Source organism: Strix uralensis, chromosome 35 (genome assembly GCF_047716275.1).
Source record: "Strix uralensis isolate ZFMK-TIS-50842 chromosome 35, bStrUra1, whole genome shotgun sequence".
Taxonomy (NCBI): domain Eukaryota; kingdom Metazoa; phylum Chordata; class Aves; order Strigiformes; family Strigidae; genus Strix; species Strix uralensis.
In genome coordinates, this window is record NC_134006.1 from 1,962,568 (window position 1) to 1,979,892 (window position 17,325).

The following is a 17,325-nucleotide window of genomic DNA, read 5'->3' on the forward strand; positions in this document are numbered from 1 at the left end:
GCCCTGGGGATGGATTTGCTCTGTCCCCAGGTTGGGTTGAACTAGTGGTGGGGATGGTCCTGCTGGGAGCAGGAGGTTGGACTGGAGACCTCCAAGGAATGGAGCTGCCCTGGAAGAACCTCCTCAGTGCAGGGGGGTTCCTAAGTCCCCTGTTGGGACAATGGCTTTGTCTTTCTCCTGCAGGCGCCGAGCACCCAGCTGGAGCCAGGACAAGCACCCCCGGTGCTGGAGGAGAAGTTGGAGAGCAAGGAGGAGCAGACACTGACAGGACAAGGGGATGGCGTGAAGAACACCCATGCAGCCATGAGCAAGCCGGTGGCCCATGCCAAGCGGGGGACCTCCAAATGCCCCGAGTGTGGGAAGATCTTCCGCTGGAGTAACAGCATGAGACGTCATCAAAGAAATCACACGGGAGAACGACCCTACAAGTGCCCAGATTGCGGGAAGACCTTCAAGGACTTCTCCAGCCTCATCTCCCTCCACAGGGTCCATAAGGGAGAGAGACTGTACAAGTGCCTGGAGTGTGGAGAGTGCTTCAGCCACAGCTCGAGCCTTTCCACGCATCGGAGGACCCACACTGGAGAGAAACCTTCTTCCTGCTCTGACTGTGGGGAATCCTTTACTCAGAAGCAAACACTCATCTTGCACCAGCGGATCCACCCCGGGGAGATGCACAACCGCTGCCAGCAATGCCAGAAAAACTGAGGAAACTGCGTGTGGCCTCTAAACCCTCCTCAGAGCGATCAGATCAATTAGTAAATTGTCCACAGATTGCAACAATATTTTGGTTTTGTACTCTCTGCGCCACCATTCTCATTCTGGTACCAAAGAGCGTGGGGCTGGTTTTGAATCCGTGGGGAGGGGCCGTCCAAGAGAGCTGCATCTTCCGCCCGGTGGTCGGGTTTTCCCAGTCCAAAGCAGAAACAGTCTGGCTCTGCTCGACCACCGGTATACGGAAGAAAGCATCTTTCAAATGCAGCCCTGTAAAACCAGTATTACTGTCCGGGACCGAGGCGAGGAGGGGATACGGATTCAGGACCACAGGGTGCACGTCTGGAGTTCTCACATTCACTCCCCTTCAACCCTGTACCAACCTGTGTTCAGGAGAGTGAGGTTTTCTCACCAGTAGCATTGGAGCATTGAACTCTGATTGACATTCCCTTCACTGTCCACCTTCCAAAAAGGGTTTATTATAGGGTCTAGTCCTTTCCGAGCTTCCAGGTGGCTGGCATTTTGTTTCTTCCTTACCAGCTGGGCTCCTGCTTTTAGCTCCATCTTTTCCAGAGTCACATTCTTGGCTCGTCCCGGCGTTCCTGATGGCCACACTATGGCTATTACCGCATTTAATAATTTGTCTGGAATAGTCTCTTCTTTTGCAGGATTCTTCCCAGTTAACCAGCATAGCTGGGCTCTCCATGCGTTCTCTGGAGGAATATGGAACTGAGCAGAGTCTTCAGAGAAGGTTAATTGTGCATTTAACTTGCAACGTAACTCTCGACCGAGCAATGGCAAAGGCCATTCTGGCACAGAGAGGAATCTCTGAGTTAATTTCGTAGTTTATTAAACTCATTAATCGCCTCCTACTTTATTCCCATTTCTCAGGATGCCTCCTAGAGGAGAGCAGAGAGGTGTCTCCTGGGAAGTAGTAGCTCCCATTTTGGTACCCAAAAGGAGTTTCCTAATGCACCTTTTTGTACACCAAAAGATGAACTGGGCAAGGCTGTCAGCGCGGTCCCATCTGGGTCCCCAGAACTCTTGTCCCACAAGCGGGGTCGTTCACCCCCGGTGCCAGAAGCCAACACACACCCCGAGCAGAGGGATTGATTTATCCCGTGTGGGCGCAGAGCTGGGGGCTGGTGGTAATTCCCCCCGGCCAGCGCCCCGCCCCAAAGAACTTCCCTGGATTTCTACACTTCAGACCACACGGAGACACCGGGACTGTAGTGACCGGGGCCGGTTTCTTATCGCTTTGTCCCTCACTGGTTAACAACGCGCCTTGTGGCGATGTCAGCGTAGAGTGTCTTGTAATTCTTGTGGCCCAACTCAAAGGTGAGGGGGGACACGGCTTCTTGGTCTTCAACTGAGTCGGCAGTCGCGGTCTATTCCCGTCCCCGGCTTAATTACGGCCGATTGTGTGTGTGTCCCCTGTTGGTGGTCCTGCTCCTCCTCCATCCCTCCTTCTCCTCCATCCCTCCTCCTTCTGCTCGTCCTTCATCCCTCTTCCTCAAGGTTCTGCTCCTCCTCCTTCCCTCCCCCTCTTCCAGCCTTACTCCTCCCCCATCCCTCCGCCTTCTTCACACTTGACCAGCGCCCACGCTTGGTCCCCACTTTCACAGCGCCCCCCAAAACTCCCCCCAACCCCCTGAGAGGGCCAGCGATGGAGATGCACAGCCTCCCCCTTCCCTGCAGGTATTTCCCTGAGGGATGGAGAATCCACGTCCAGCCGCCCCCCATAAACCCCAGCACTCCTGGGTGTCCCCCCCTTGCCAGTACCGCAGGCAGGGTACAGGCAGGGTACATGCAGGGCACCTGCTGCTGCCTGTTGGGGTGCTCAGCACCCACTGCCCGGGGCTCAGCACCCACCTGTGTGAAAGGGGAAAATCAACATCGGCCTGTCAGATCAGCGCAACAGCTGAGGAGCAGCAAGGCTTTGATGAGAAACAGGCCTTGGGAGAAAGATAAGAAACTGCTGAGTTGTGACAAGGCGGCAGGGAAAAACAACGGACAGCTGCAACACTGAGCTGTGGAAAAGTACTGAACTGTGAGAAGTTACTGCTGCGTGAACAGCGCATGAACGAGAAGGTGATTGGTCTGCACAGCGCGTGTTAGAGTGGTCTGATGCTGATAGGAGATAAGGTTGATAGCTGTCTAATTGCTTATTTGCTGATTATGAAGTAAGAGCTATGGCGAGTGCATAAGTATGTACTATTGGAAAAATAAACGGCTTTGCTTGATATAACTCTCATAGAGTTGTGCAAGTCCCTTATTCTGCAGCAACACCCACCCAGCTGCACCCTGTTGTGCTGGTTTGTGTGTGGAGGGGTTTGGGAGTGGGGGAGGGGGCTACAGGGGGGGGGTCCAGGCAGAAGATGCTCAAAGCTCCCCCGGCTCCATGTCGGACCCGCCCCTGGCCCAGGCCGAGTCAAATAGCAACAGCTTCGAGCTCTGAGATAAGGGATTTAAACAGGGGAAGCTGGGAGGAGGAGGAGGAAGAGGAGGAGAAAGAGGAGGACGGTGGGAGGGAAATACCTCTGCAAACAGCGAGGGTGAGGAAGGACGGCAGGAGCGGTGAGGTGCGCCGGAATAGAGACTGCCCTGCACCCGTGGAGACCCACAGGGGAACAGATGCCCCCCCAGAGCCCCTGGGAGGGACCCACGTGGGAGGAAGATCGTGGAGGACTGTCTCCCGTGGGAGGGAGCCCATGCTGGAGCAGGGGAAGAGTGTGAGGAGTCCTCCCCCTGAGGAGGAAGGAGCGGCAGAGACAACGGGTGATGGACTGACCCCAACCCCCATCCCTGCCCCCTGCACCGGTGGGGGGAGGAGGGAGAGAAATGGGGAGCAAAGCTGAGCCCAGGAAGAAGGGATGGGGGGGGAAGGTGTTTTGAAGCTGTGGTTGTATTTCTCACTGTCCTGATCTGTCACATTGGTACATTGGTGGGGGTGGGGGTGTTCAAATTCGATGGCTGTTCTTTCTTCCTTCCCCGATGGAGTCTGTCTGTTGCTCGAGCACATAAGCATGGAGTCACACCCCCCCTTCAGTGTCCGGATCCCCCCTGGCCTTTGGTTTTAATTTTTCCTCCCCATCCCAGTGGGGAAGGGGCAAGGGAGCATCTGGGTGGGGCTCAGGTGCCCTCGGGGCTCAAATCACAACATGATGCTAACGGGAAAGGCCATGCGGGGCGAGAGAAGGAGGAGAAGGGAAGGGAGGGAGCCGAGCAGGCAGAGACATGGAGTAGGTGGCTGCTCTTCATGTGCCATAAGAGCCCCCAACTGAGCCCCTTTGGTCTCCCCACAGGGGCTGGGACAGACAAGCAGAAGGAGGAGCAGTGCCAGCCCAGGGAAGAGCAGAGGGGGATGCTGCAAGAGCCCGAAGAGGAGCCCCAGAGCCCCACGGTGGACATGGAGCACGATGGCCAACAGCAGCCGGATGATACGCAAGGGAGCCACAGACCAAGAACACCCCGAAAATGCTCTTTCAAAGGGACGTGTGCTGGAGACACTCAAGACACAAACGAACCACGGAGTAGTTCCAGAGGGAAGGAGGAGTACAAGTGTGAGCTCTGTGGGAAGGTCTTCACTTGCGAGAGCCACCTAATCCGTCATCAACGAATCCACAGAGGAGAGAAGCCCTTCAAGTGCCAGGATTGTGGAAAGAGCTTCACGCAGAGAGGAAACCTCCTGCGTCACCAGAGGATACACACCACTGTGGTCCCACCACTGGGACAAGGTATTTAAAAAGGGAGAGCTGGAAGGAGGAGGAGGAGGACGGGTGTGGGAAATACCTCCACAACATTGAGGGTGAGGAAGAAGAGGAGGAGTGGGAAGGTGCATGGACCAGATACTGCCCTGCACCCATGGAGACCCACGGGGGAGCAGATGCCCCCCCAGAGCCCCTGGGAGGGACCCATGTGGGAGGAAGATCATGAAGAACTATGTCCCGGTGGGAGGGAGCCCACACTGCAGCAGGGGAGGAGTGTGAGCAGTCCTCTCCCTCAGTAGGAAGGGGTGAGGGAGGGTTTGGGTGGGGCTCAGGTGCCCTCGGGGCTCGAAGCACAACATGGCGCTAACGGGCAAGGCCATGTGGTGTGTGAGAAGGAGGAGAAGGGAAGGGAGGGAGCCGAGCAGGCAGAGACATTAAACATGACCAGGTAGTGTGAACAAAGACATTAACCAGAAGGAAACTTCTCTGGTGGCACAAACAGGGTCTATTTGTGACCAGTAGAAGGTGGAAGCTCTACCACAAGATTTGTAGCTGCTGAGGATGCAACACTGGAGGGGGGACTGTGCGTACGGAGGAGGTGATGAGCAGGGGAAGGGGGGCCGGGGCAGAAAAGGGGGGGGACACACAAGAAAAGGCTGTAAAAGGGGCTGGCACTGCAGTACAAGGGGGTTCTTCTGTGCGTTGGCCATCGCCGTTGGTCCTGTCTTCGATATTCAATGTCTGAACTCTTTCTGGCCCCAGTGCTGGCTCCTGGGGGGATTGGTGTGAGCAGGTTTGGGGTCATCTGCAGGAGTGGGTCTGGGGGTGTCAGGCCCCTGCTCTGTGGTGCCAGATGATACACAAGGGATTAAAGTACCCAGAGAACTCCAAAAATGCTCTTTCACAGGGACGCATGGTGAAGAACTTGAAGAATCCACATCCCAACCCCGACGTAAATCCAGAGAGAAGAAACACAAGTGTGAGCACTGTGGGAAGGTCTTCCCCTGGGGGAGATGCCTGAGACGTCACCAACAGATCCACACGGGAGAGAAGCCCTTCAAGTGCCAGGATTGCGGGAAGAGCTTTACGATGAGCGGGTACCTCCTGAGTCACCAGAGGACACACACAGAGGAGAAGCCATATCTCTGCACCACCTGTGGGAAACGTTTCTCCTTTAGCTCAAAACTCCTTGTCCACCAACGCATCCACACAGGAGAAAGACCATATATCTGCTCCCACTGTGGGAAGACATTCAGGGAGGGTTATTGCCTCAGAAGGCATCAGAGGGCCGTCCATCCTGGTGAGTCCTCGGAGGGGCTTAACCCTCTATCACATCGTGCTCATCCATAAAATGGAGTGGGTGGTCTTTTGGGGGCAGTTCTTGGCCAGATCTTGACTGTTAACTGGCTGGGCATCCATTTTCCCATGGGTGGGGGGTTGAGTGATGGCCTCCTACACCCTCCTCCTGCCAAACTATTTTTACCTCCACCCACAGGGTTTCTTACTTTTCTTTTTCCTTCCCTTCCCGGGTTCACCGCCAGTGGGTGGGAGCAACCAGCAGCCCAACCCTGCCCCATCCCATCCTGCCCCATCTCTATCCCTGGCCCTCCCAGGGAGTGGGGACAATTTTTGGGGGAAGAAAATGGGGACCAATGGTGGGTGCTGGTGTGGAAGGGGGGAGGGGGGATGGAGTAGGATAAGAATGGAGGAGGGGAAGGGATGGAAGTGGAGCTCAAGAATGTGGAGTGGACGAACACACAGACGTGCACGCGCGTGCACACACACAGAGCCATGGGCACCTGTGCACTTACATCCCCCATTTCTGTACACACTTGAGCACACCCACACACAAACACAACCCTCACACCTTCATGTGCACACCCATGCACACAGACACACACATACACATACACAGACACACACAGTCACAGACACACACACAAACAGGGCCCCTGTGCCTTTACACAGTCACCAACTGTAGAAGGGCTCCAGCAGCTGGCAGCACCGTACTGGGTGGTACTGGTCTTGGTGGGAGCTGCTGGAGTAGGTGGCTGCTCTTCATGTCCCCTAAGAGCCCCCAGCTGAGCCCCTTTGGTCTCCCCACAGGGGCTGGGACAGACAAGCAGAAGGAGGAGCAGTGCCAGCCCAGGGAAGAGCAGAGGGGGATGCTGCAAGGGGGCTGCTCCGAACAGGAGCCCCAGAGCCCCACGGTGGATGTGGAGCATGATGGCCAACAGCAGCCAGATGATATGCAAGGGAGCCACGCACCAAGGGAACCCCAAAAAAGCTCTTTGAACGGGACGTGTGCTGAAGACCCTCAGGAAGACACAACCCAACCATGGAGTAGCTCCAGAGAGAAGGAGTACAAGTGTGAGCACTGTGGGAAGGTCTTCGGCTGGAATAGCAGCCTGTACCATCACCGACGGACCCACACTGGAGAGAAGCCCTTCAAGTGCCTGGATTGTGGGAAGAGCTTCAAGGAAAGTGGGCACCTCCTACGTCACCAGAGGACACACATGGAGGAGAAGCCCTATGTCTGCAACACTTGCGGGAGATGCTTCTCCAATAGCTCAAACCTCATTTCCCACCAACGCATCCACATGAAAGAGAGACCGTACCTCTGTTTGCACTGTGGGATGGCCTTCCAGCAGAGTGACCAACTGAGAAAGCATCAGGAAACACTCCATTATGGTGAGTCCTCGGGAGGGTCTGTATCACCCTCTTTGATGTTGTGCTGAGCAATAAAATTGAAAGGAGGGGGTTTGGGGGTGGAGTTGGCCAGATTTTAGTCAGAAACTGTCTGGGCATCCATCTCCCTGAGGGTAGGGGTGAATGATGGCCTCCTCCTGACTCCTCTGCCGACCTCTTGAACTATTTTTACTTCCGCCCACAGGTTTTCTCAATTTATCTTCTTCTTTTCCCCTTCCTGGGTTCACCCACAGCGGGTGGGGAGCAGCCAACAGCCCAACCCTGCCCCATCCCGACCTGCCCCATCTCCATCCCCGCCCCGCCCAGGGAGTGAGGAGAGTTTTGGAGGGGGTAAAATTGGGGACCAATGGTGGGTGCTGGTCCAGGGTGAAAAAGGAGGAGGGAAGGAGGAGGACGAGAAGGAGGAGGAGGTACAGGCGTGAAGGAGTTGTAAGGATGGATGAGGGGGAGGGATGAAAGAAGAGCACAGGTAGGAAGAGGACACACACACACACACACACACAGAGCCATGGGCACCCGTACCCTTGTACTCCCATCTCCTTACATACTTGTAAACCATATGCAGGGTACAGGCAGGTACCTGCTGCCATCTCTCGGGGCACTCAGCACCCCCTGCCTGGGGCTCAGCACCCACCTGGCTGCACCCTGTTGTGCTGGTTTTTGTGTGGAGTGGTTGGGAGAGGGGAGGGTTTTACAGGGGGAGCTCCTGGGAGAAACTGCTGAGAGCTCCCCGGGCTCCAAGTTGGACCCGTCCCTGCGAGGGTGGCCTCACCACTGGGACAAGGTATTTAAAAAGGGGAAGCTGGAAGGGCGGGGAGGAGGGGGGAGGGAAATACCTCTGCAAACAGTGAGGGTGAGGAAGGACGGCAGTAGGGGGAAGGTGTGACGGTGCAGACACTGCCCTGCACACATGGAGTCCCATGGGGGAGCAGATGCCCCCCCCCCAAGAGCCCCTAGAAGGGACCCACATGGGAGGAAGACCATTGAGGACTGTCTCCCATGGGAGGGAGCCCACACCAGAGCAGGGGAGGAGTGTGAGGAGTCCTCCCCCTGAGGAGGAAGGAGCCGAGCAAGAGAGGGTCTATGTGGGGCTCAGGTGCCATCAAGGACATTAAACCCATCCAATTAGAGTTATCAAAGACATTAACCAGAAGGAAACTTCTCTGGTGGCACAAACAGGGTCTATTTGTGACCAGTAGAAGGTGGAAGCTCTACCACAAGATTTGCAGCTGCTGAGGATGCAACACTGGAGGGGGGACTGTGCGTACGGAGGAGGTGATGAGCAGGGGAAGGGGGGCCGGGGCAGAAAAGGGGGGGACACACAAGAAAAGGCTGTAAAAGGGGCTGGCACTGCAGTACAAGGGGGTTCTTCTGTGCGTTGGCCATCGCCGTTGGTCCTGTCTTTGTTATTCAATGTCTGAACTCTTTCTGTTCCCGGTGCTGGTTCCTGGGGGGATTGGTGTGAGCAGGTCTGGGGTCATCTGCAGGAGTGGGTCTGGGAGTGTCAGGCCCCTGCTCTGTGGTGCCAGATGATATGCGAGGGATTAAAGTACCCAGAGAACTCCAAAAATGCTCTTTCACAGGGACGCATGGTGAAGACCTACAAGAAGCCACAACCCAACCACGGAGTAGCTCCAGAGAGGAGTACAAGTGTGAGGACTGTGGGAAGGTCTTCACACGCAGTGACGTCCTGACCAATCACCGACGGATCCACACGGGAGAGAAGCCCTACAAGTGCCAGGATTGCGGGAGGAGCTTCACGCTGAGCTGGTACCTCCTGCGTCACCAGACGACACACACGGAGGAGAAGCCGTATCTCTGCACCACCTGTGGGAAACGCTTCTCCCGGCGCTCTTATCTCATCAAACACCGACGCATCCACACGGGAGAGAGACCGTATGCCTGCTCACAGTGCGAGATGACTTTCCGGCAGAATTATGGCCTCAGGAGGCATCAGAGGGCTGTCCACCGTGGTGAGACCTTAGGGGGGCTTAACACCATATCATGTAGTACTCAGTTATAAAATGGAGAGGAGGGCATTTGGGGGCTGATTGGGCCAGAATTCAGTCATGAACTGGCTGGGCATCCATCTTCCCATGGCTGGGGATGAGTGTTGGCCTCCTCCTGACACCTCCTGTTAAATTGCTCTTACCTCCTCTCATGGGTTTACTCACCTTTCCCCTTCCCGGGTTCACCCACAGTGGGTGGGAGCAGCCAACAGTCCAAATCTTCCCCATCCCGACCTGCCCCATCTCCATCCCTGGCCCTCATGGGGGGGGACCAAGGGTAGATGCTGGTGTGGAGTGGGGGACATGTGGTGGAGTAGGGTTCAGAATGGAGGAGCGGGAGGGATGGAAGTGGAGGTGAAGAATGAAGAGTTGAAACACACACACACGCACATGCACACACACACCCGTGCACACTCACACCCACACCTGCCATGGGCACCTGTGCACTTACATCCCCCATTTCTGTACACACTTGTGCACACCCACACACAAACCCCACCCTCACACCTTCCAGCAGAGTTATCACCTCAGGAGGCATCAGGAAGCCCTGCACAACGGTGAGGCCTCGGGGGGTTTAGCCTGAGATGTCCCAGGCCCTGGGGGAGCTGTGGGTGGGGATGGCTTAGTGCAATGGATTTCTCTTTCTCCTGCAGGCACCGAGCACCCAGATGGAGCCAGGACAAGCACCCCCGGTGCTGGAGGAGAAGTTGGAGAGCAAGGAGGAGCAGACACTGACGGGACAAGGGGATGGCGTGAAGAACACCCATGCAGCCACGAGCAAGCTGATGCCCCGTGCCAAGCGGGGGACCTCCAAATGCCCTGAGTGTGGGAAGATCTTCCGCTGGAGTAACAGCATGAGACGTCATCAAAGAAATCACACGGGAGAACGACCCTACAAGTGCCCAGATTGCGGGAAGACCTTCAAGGACTTCTCCAGCCTCATCTCCCACCACAGGGTCCATAAGGGAGAGAGACCGTACAAGTGCCTGGAGTGTGGGGAGTGCTTCAGCCACAGCTCGAGCCTTTCCACGCATCGGAGGACCCACACTGGAGAGAAACCTTCTTCCTGCTCTGACTGTGGGGAATCCTTTACTCAGAAGCAAACACTCATCTTGCACCAGCGGATCCACCCCGGGGAGATGCCCAACCGCTGCCAGCAATGCCAGAAAAACTGAGGAAACTGCGTGTGGCCTCTAAACCCTCCTCAGAGCGATCAGATCAATTAGTAAATTGTCCACAGATTGCAACAATATTTTGGTTTTGTACTCTCTGCGCCACCGTTCTCATTCTGGTACCAAAGAGCGTGGGGCTGGTTTTGAATCCGTGGGGAGGGGCCGTCCAAGAGAGCTGCATCTTCCGCCCGGTGGTCGGGTTTTCCCAGTCCAAAGCAGAAACAGTCTGGCTCTGCTCGACCACCGGTATACGGAAGAAAGCATCTTTCAAATGCAGCCCTGTAAAACCAGTATTACTGTCCGGGACCGAGGCGAGGAGGGGATACGGATTCGGGACCACAGGGTGCGCGTCTGGAGTTCTCACATTCACTCCCCTTCAACCCTGTACCAACCTGTGTTCAGGAGAGTGAGGTTTTCTCACCAGTAGCATTGGAGCATTGAACTCTGATTGACGTTCCCTTCACTGTCCACCTTCCAAAAAGGGTTTATTATAGGGTCTAGTCCTTTCCGAGCTTCCAGGTGGCTGGCATTTTGTTTCTTCCTTACCAGCTGGGCTCCTGCTTTTAGCTCCATCTTTTCCAGAGTCACATTCTTGGCTCGTCCCGGCGTTCCTGATGGCCACACTATGGCTATTACCGCATTTAATAATTTGTCTGGAATAGTCTCTTCTTTTGCAGGATTCTTCCCAGTTAACCAGCATAGCTGGGCTCTCCGTGGGTTCTCTGGAGGAATATGGAACTGAGCAGAGTCTTCAGAGAAGGTTAATTGTGCATTTAACTTGCAACGTAACTCTCGACCGAGCAATGGCAAAGGCCATTCTGGCATAGAGAGGAATCTCTGAGTTAATTTCGTAGTTTATTAAACTCATTAATTGCCTCCTACTTTATTCCCATTTCTCAGGATGCCTCCTAGAGGAGAGCAGAGAGGTGTCTCCTGGGAAGTAGTAGCTCCCATTTTGGTACCCAAAAGGAGTTTCCTAATGCACCTTTTTGTACACCAAAAGATGAACTGGGCAAGGCTGTCAGCGCGGTCCCATCTGGGTCCCCAGAACTGTTGTCCCACAAGCGGGGTCGTTCACCCCCGGTGCCAGACGCCAACACACACCCCGAGCAGAGGGATTGATTTATCCCGTGTGGGCGCAGAGCTGGGGGCTGGTGGTAATTCCCCCCGGCCAGCGCCCCGCCCCAAAGAACTTCCCTGGATTTCTACACTTCAGCCCACACGGAGACACCGGGACTGTAGTGACCGGGGCCGGTTTCTTATCGCTTTGTCCCTCACTGGTTAACAACGCGCCTCGTCGCGATGTCAGCGTAGAGTGTCTTGTAATTCTTGTGGCCCAACTCAAAGGTGAGGGGGGACACGGCTTCTTGGTCTTCAACTGAGTCAGCAGTCGCGGTCTATTCCCCTCCCCGGCTTAATTACGGCCGAATGTGTGTGTGTGTGTGCCCTCTTGGTGGTCCTGCTCCTCCTCCATCCCTCCCCCTCCTTCATCCTTACCCCTACTGCTCCTCCACCATCCCTCCCTCTCCTCCATCCCTCCTCCTTCATCCTTTTCCTGTTTATTTACCGGCTCCTCCTCCTCCATCCCTCCTCCTTCTGCTCGATCTTCATCCCTCCTCCTCCTGGTCCTGCTCCTCCTCCATCCCTCCCCCTCTTCCAGCCTTACTCCTCCCCCACTCCTCCGCCTTCTTCACACTTGACCAGCGCCCACGCTTGGTCCCCACTTTCACAGCGCCCCCCAAAACTCCGCCCACCCCCCGAGAGGGCCAGAGATGGAGCTGCACAGCCCCCCCCTTCCCTGCAGGGGTGTCCCTGAGGGATGGAGAATCCACGTCCAGCCGCCCGCCATAACCCGCAGCACTCCTGGGTGTCCCCCCTTTGCCGGTCCCTCAGGCAGGGTACAGGCAGGGTACAGGCAGGGTACAGGCAGGTACCTGCTGCCGCCTCTCGGGGTGCTCAGCACCCCCTGCCCGGGGCTCAGCACCCACCCGGCTGCAGCCTGTTGTGCTGGTTTGTGTGTGGAGGGGTTGGGAGCGGGGGAGGGGGCTACAGGGGGGGCTCCTGGGAGAAGATGCTCAAAGCTGCCCGGGCTCCAAGTCGGACCCGCCCCTGGCCAAGGCCGAGCCAATTCGTGACGGGCGGCCACGCCCCTGGGATAAGGTATTTAAAAAGGAGAACATCGAAGGGAAATACCGTGGCAAACAACGAGGGTGAGGAAGGACGGCAGGAGGTGGACGGTGCGTTGGAGCAGAGACTGCCCTGCAGCCATGGAGACCCACGGGGGAGCAGATGCCCCCCCAGAGCCCCTGAGAGGGACCCACATGGGAGGAAGATGGTGGAGGACTGTCTCCCGTGGGAGGGAGCCCACGCCGGAGCAGGGGAGGAGTGTGAGGAGTCCTCCCCCTGAGGAGGAAGGAGCGGCAGAGACAACGGGTGATACACTGACCCCAACCCCCATCCCTGCCCCCTGCACCAGTGGGGGGAGGAGGGAGAGTAATGTGGAGCAAAGCTGAGCCCGGGAAGAAGGGATGGCGGGGGGGAAGGTGTTTTGAAGATGTGGTTGTATTTCTCACTGTCCTGCTCTGTCGCATTGGTACATTGGTTGGGGTGGGGGGGTTCAAATTCGATTGCTGTTCTTTCTTCCTTCCCCGATGGAGTCTGTCTGTTGCCTGAGTTACACAGCCACTCCCCCCACCCCCCTCCCGTCTTGTGTGGATCCCCCCCAGCCTTTAGTTTTTTTTTTTTCCTCGGCTCTAATGGGCAAGTCCATGGGGGGAGTTAGAAGGAGGAGAAGGGGAGGGAGCCAAGCAGGCAGAGACATGGAGTACGTGGCTGCTCTTCATGTCCCTTAAGAGCCCCCAACTGAGCCCCTTTGTTCTCCCCACAGGGGCTGGGACAGACAAGCAGAAGGAGGAGCAGTGCCAGCCCAGGGAAGAGCAGAGGGGGATGCTGCAAGAGCCCGAAGAGGAGCCCCAGAGCCCCACGGTGGATGTGGAGCACGATGGCCAACAGCAGCCAGATGATACGCAAGGGAGCCATGCACCAAGAACACCCCCGAAATGCTCTTTCAAAGGGACGTGTGCTGGAGACACTCAAGAAGATGCACCTGAACCACAAAGTAACTCCAGAGGGAAGGAGGAGTACAAGTGTAGTGACTGTGGGAAGGTCTTTGGCTGGGAGAGCAACCTGAGCCGTCACCGATGGAGCCACAGAGGAGAGAAGCCCTACAAGTGCCTGGATTGTGGGAAGAGCTTCACGCAGAGAGGAAACCTCCTGTGTCACCAGAGGACACACACCAAGGAGAAGCGCTTTCTCTGCACCACATGTGGGAAGCGCTTCTCCTTTAGCTCGATCCTCCTTGTCCACCAACTCATCCACACGGGAGAGAGGCCGTACATCTGCCTACAGTGTGGGAAGAGCTTCCGGAAGAGGTCTCACCTCAGGAGACATGAGGAAGCCCTTCACAATGGTGAGTCCTCAGGGGGGAATTTACCTTTTTAGTGTTGTCCTTAGCAATAAAATGGAGAGGAAGGGGTATGCAGGTGGGGGTTGGCCAAATTTTAGTCAGGAACTGGTTGGGCATCCATATCCCCATGTTGGGGGTGAGTGATGGCCTCCTCCTGCCTCCTCCTGTGAAACTATTTTTACCTCTGCTCACAGGTTTTCTCAATTTTCCTATTCTTTCCCATTCCTGGCTTCACCCCCAGCGGGTGGGAGCAGCCAACAGCCCAACCCTGCCCCATCACGACCTGCGCCATACTCATGCCCAGCCCTCCCAGGCGGCGAGGGGAATTTTGGGGGGTGAAAGTGGTGAGCATGTTGGGACGCTGGTCCAGGGCAAAGAAGGGGGAAGAATGGAGGAAGAGCAAGGATGAAGGAAGGGTAGAGTTGAGGGAGAAGTAACGCTTGAGGAGGTGGAGGGACGAAAGAGGAGCATGAGTCAGAAGGGGACACACACACACATGCACACACACACACACACAGGGCTGTTGGTACCTGTGCACTTGCACCTCCATCTCCTTGCCCACTTCTTCCCTACAGGCAGGGTACAGGCAGGGGCTGGCAGCTCCTGCAGGGCCCAGGCTGCTGCAAGTCTGCTGGGAGCAGGAGGGCCTGTTGTCCCTCAAACAGGGATCGTTACCTGCTCTGCAAAAGCCAATCGCACACACAGAGATGAGAGATCAGTTTATTTCATTGTTGCGCCGGGATGGGTGCTAGGGGGTGATCCCCCAATGCTGGCACGCTGCCCAACAGAACTACAGCCTATTTATCTTGTTATATGAGTAGTAAAAACCTATCTAAGTTTACACTCCTTGGGCTGTAGTTACCATTCCATCTGCTGTCGATTAATTTAGCGGGGCTTGCTGTGGAAATTAGCACCCCTGCTCTGTCACGTCCTGCTCAGACAAGGGAGACAAGTGACTCAGATTCGTAAATCCCCACCGGAGCGGACAACGGTGAGACAAGTCTCAAAGTCCAAACATTTATTAACTTCCCACAAGGTACTAATCGGATACGGGGTAATTGGCTGAGTATATAATGAGTTTTGGCAAGGAATACAGTGTGCCTGGCATTGCTTAATGGTAGTGAAGGGAAAGGAGGAAAAGGAAAGGCGGGAGGTGGGGGGAATAGAGGGATACAGATCACTGGTCTGGGCTCCTGCATCGATCCCGCCCATGAGGGTTCCAGGAGGGATCCATCTTCTTTGCTTCACTGCACTCTCCAGCGCCCCACCTCCTTTTGCCCCCGCCTCGATTTATACCCCCTTTCCTTGGGTCCATCCCCCAGGTCAACCCACATACCTATGTCTTGTATGGGTGGGAAGGGGTCAGGTGTTTCATGGGATGATGTAATTAGCATGATCATGTTAGTCTTTGTTAGCATATTCAGGGTGTTAACTTTAATATGCATTTCGTGGATAATGAAGCAAAGGTCATTCAGCGGACAGACGGCCCTTGAAATTTGACCAGGTCCACCAGAGCAGAACCGTCTTGTCCCCACCGGGCCCCCCTGCTCCAGCCACATCCTGCGTTCTCAGGGCAACCTTATCAGCTTCGACCTCCACACCATCCACCCCGCGACTAGATTTTCGTTACTTGCAAGTGTTTGAGACATTCCTCAGCTCGGAGGGTCCCCACTCCCCCTGCTATCCTTTATCTCTTTCTCAGGCTGTTTTTCTCAGTCTGTATTTCTCGCAGGCCTGTTTTGACAAGTCGTCTCTCACATGCTTCTTACAGGGGTGGGGGTGTAAGTGTTTTCATTCTTGAATCGAGTTGGTGGTCTGGATCTCCCCCCACCACCTTTGCCTCTCCCCTTTACCCCTTATTTTTGTTGACTTCATGCTTCTTGGGCAATCATCCAGCCTTGGGCTTTCTTCTGGGGGGGATGTGCCCCTCTTATCAGGCTCTTAGCTTCTCCTCAGTGGTGAAGTCCTTGGCGAGGCCTAGATTGAGGCCTAGATCGTATCAGGCTTACACAATAGAGGCACAAAGTGTCAGGCTTACACAGTAGAGCCAGTGATCGGCGGTAAACATTTGTATGGGCTACAGTTTCCCCCTTTGACACTATCTAGTGAACTTAAATCCATCTTGCTAAGTCTCACCTTTTCCACAGTTTGTTCACCCACACATAAGCCACATCTCCATGTACACTGAGTGCATAAAGGCACATAAACACAATTATCAGACAATACTGTAGCACCCGAACTAATCCTGCTTTGTTCTTGGAAGTACATTTCCCAAAAGGGTTCAGTCGGGTTATTCTTGAATCCCTGGGGCAGCACAGTCCAGCAGAGTTGTACTTTCCTAACAGCACGGGAATTTCCCAGTCAAAGGTGAAGATCTTCAGGCTTTCCTCTTCCAGAGGGATGCAAAAGAAAGCACCTTTTAAGTCTAGCACTGCAAAACACACGCTATTTCTAGATATTGGAGACAATAGCGTGTAGGGGGTAGGTACCACAGGATGGACATCTACGGTGATTTTGTGAATTTCTCTTAAATCTTGCATCAAACTGCGTCCTTGAGTTTGAGGTTTCTCTACGGGTAGGATGGGGGTGTTACATTCAGACTGACATTCCCGTCAGAAACCTGTGTGAGTCGGCACAAGCAGGACACAGGAACAACCACAGAACCACGGATGAAATGCAAACAGTAAATTTATTCCCGTTACCTCACGACTCGAGGGATCCCCGCAGCAACACCCGGGCAGAGGCACGCAAGCGGGGACGCCGGCACCGCAGAGCTCGGGCCTTGCTAGTCAGGGAAAGGAGAAGGAAAGAGGAAGATCTCGGGCCTACCGCTTTTGCCTGTGTATATCCAGGATTTTTCGCAGGCGTACTTTTCCACGGTGCTTTGATCTTTCCCACAGCAGGGCAGGAATCTCAAGGCTGTTTGATAAGGTGCCTCTGAGTCTCTCCCAGGCCCATGTTATCTAAACACAGACATTCTACCCGTCAGGCACACAGAGCTAAGCAACAATTAGCGTGATATATGTGTTAATATCAGATTCTGGCCTCCTTTTTCCTGAGGGTTCAGCAAACAAGTTTTATCTCTGAGGCTGTTCATGTTTCCAGCGCCCTTCTTTCCTGCAAAAAGCACATGCATTATGACCCACAGGAGTACAGTCCGAGGAGTTAACCCCCCATCCTTGTCCTCTGTTCCGTTCACCTCTTCCCCCACTTCAACTTTGGCCCCTTCCTCTGCCTTTGTTGTGACTCCCAGTGATCGTCGCTGCCAGCAGCAACGCTGTAATTTTATTCCTTTATGCTTCTCTCTGAGTCTTTCCCTTTTTTCTCTCTCCTCTCTGTTCCTGTAAACCTTGGATGTTATTTCTATCCCCTGCGATAGGGACATTGTTACCACTTTTACAATATTGCAACACACTGACTGAGGTTAATCAAGGTACAAGCTACTAGTTATTCTGTAGACATTAAAGTTCTCGCTTCCTGCTCCTGAGCTGGAAGTGGGCTGCTCTTCATCTCCATTACTGCTACAGTCTTGGGATTTTTTTCCATCC

General features: G+C 55.0%; 2 protein-coding genes across 2 annotated transcripts in view; both read left to right on the plus strand.

The window, feature by feature from the left end:
• LOC141936873 (uncharacterized) overlaps nt 1–17,325 on the plus strand; it is a 122,340-nt gene that overhangs the window by 56,885 nt on the left and 48,130 nt on the right.
• Nucleotides 2,890–15,484, plus strand: LOC141936856 (uncharacterized). Its single transcript, XM_074854200.1, is given in 13 exon segments — nt 2,890–2,894; nt 3,137–3,489; nt 4,017–4,448; nt 5,329–5,721; nt 6,528–7,112; nt 8,714–9,103; nt 9,793–9,920; nt 9,922–10,309; nt 10,521–10,717; nt 10,989–11,071; nt 12,430–12,541; nt 13,213–13,780; nt 15,239–15,484. Coding segments are annotated over 13 exon segments (3,666 nt in total). The 3' UTR covers nt 15,271–15,484.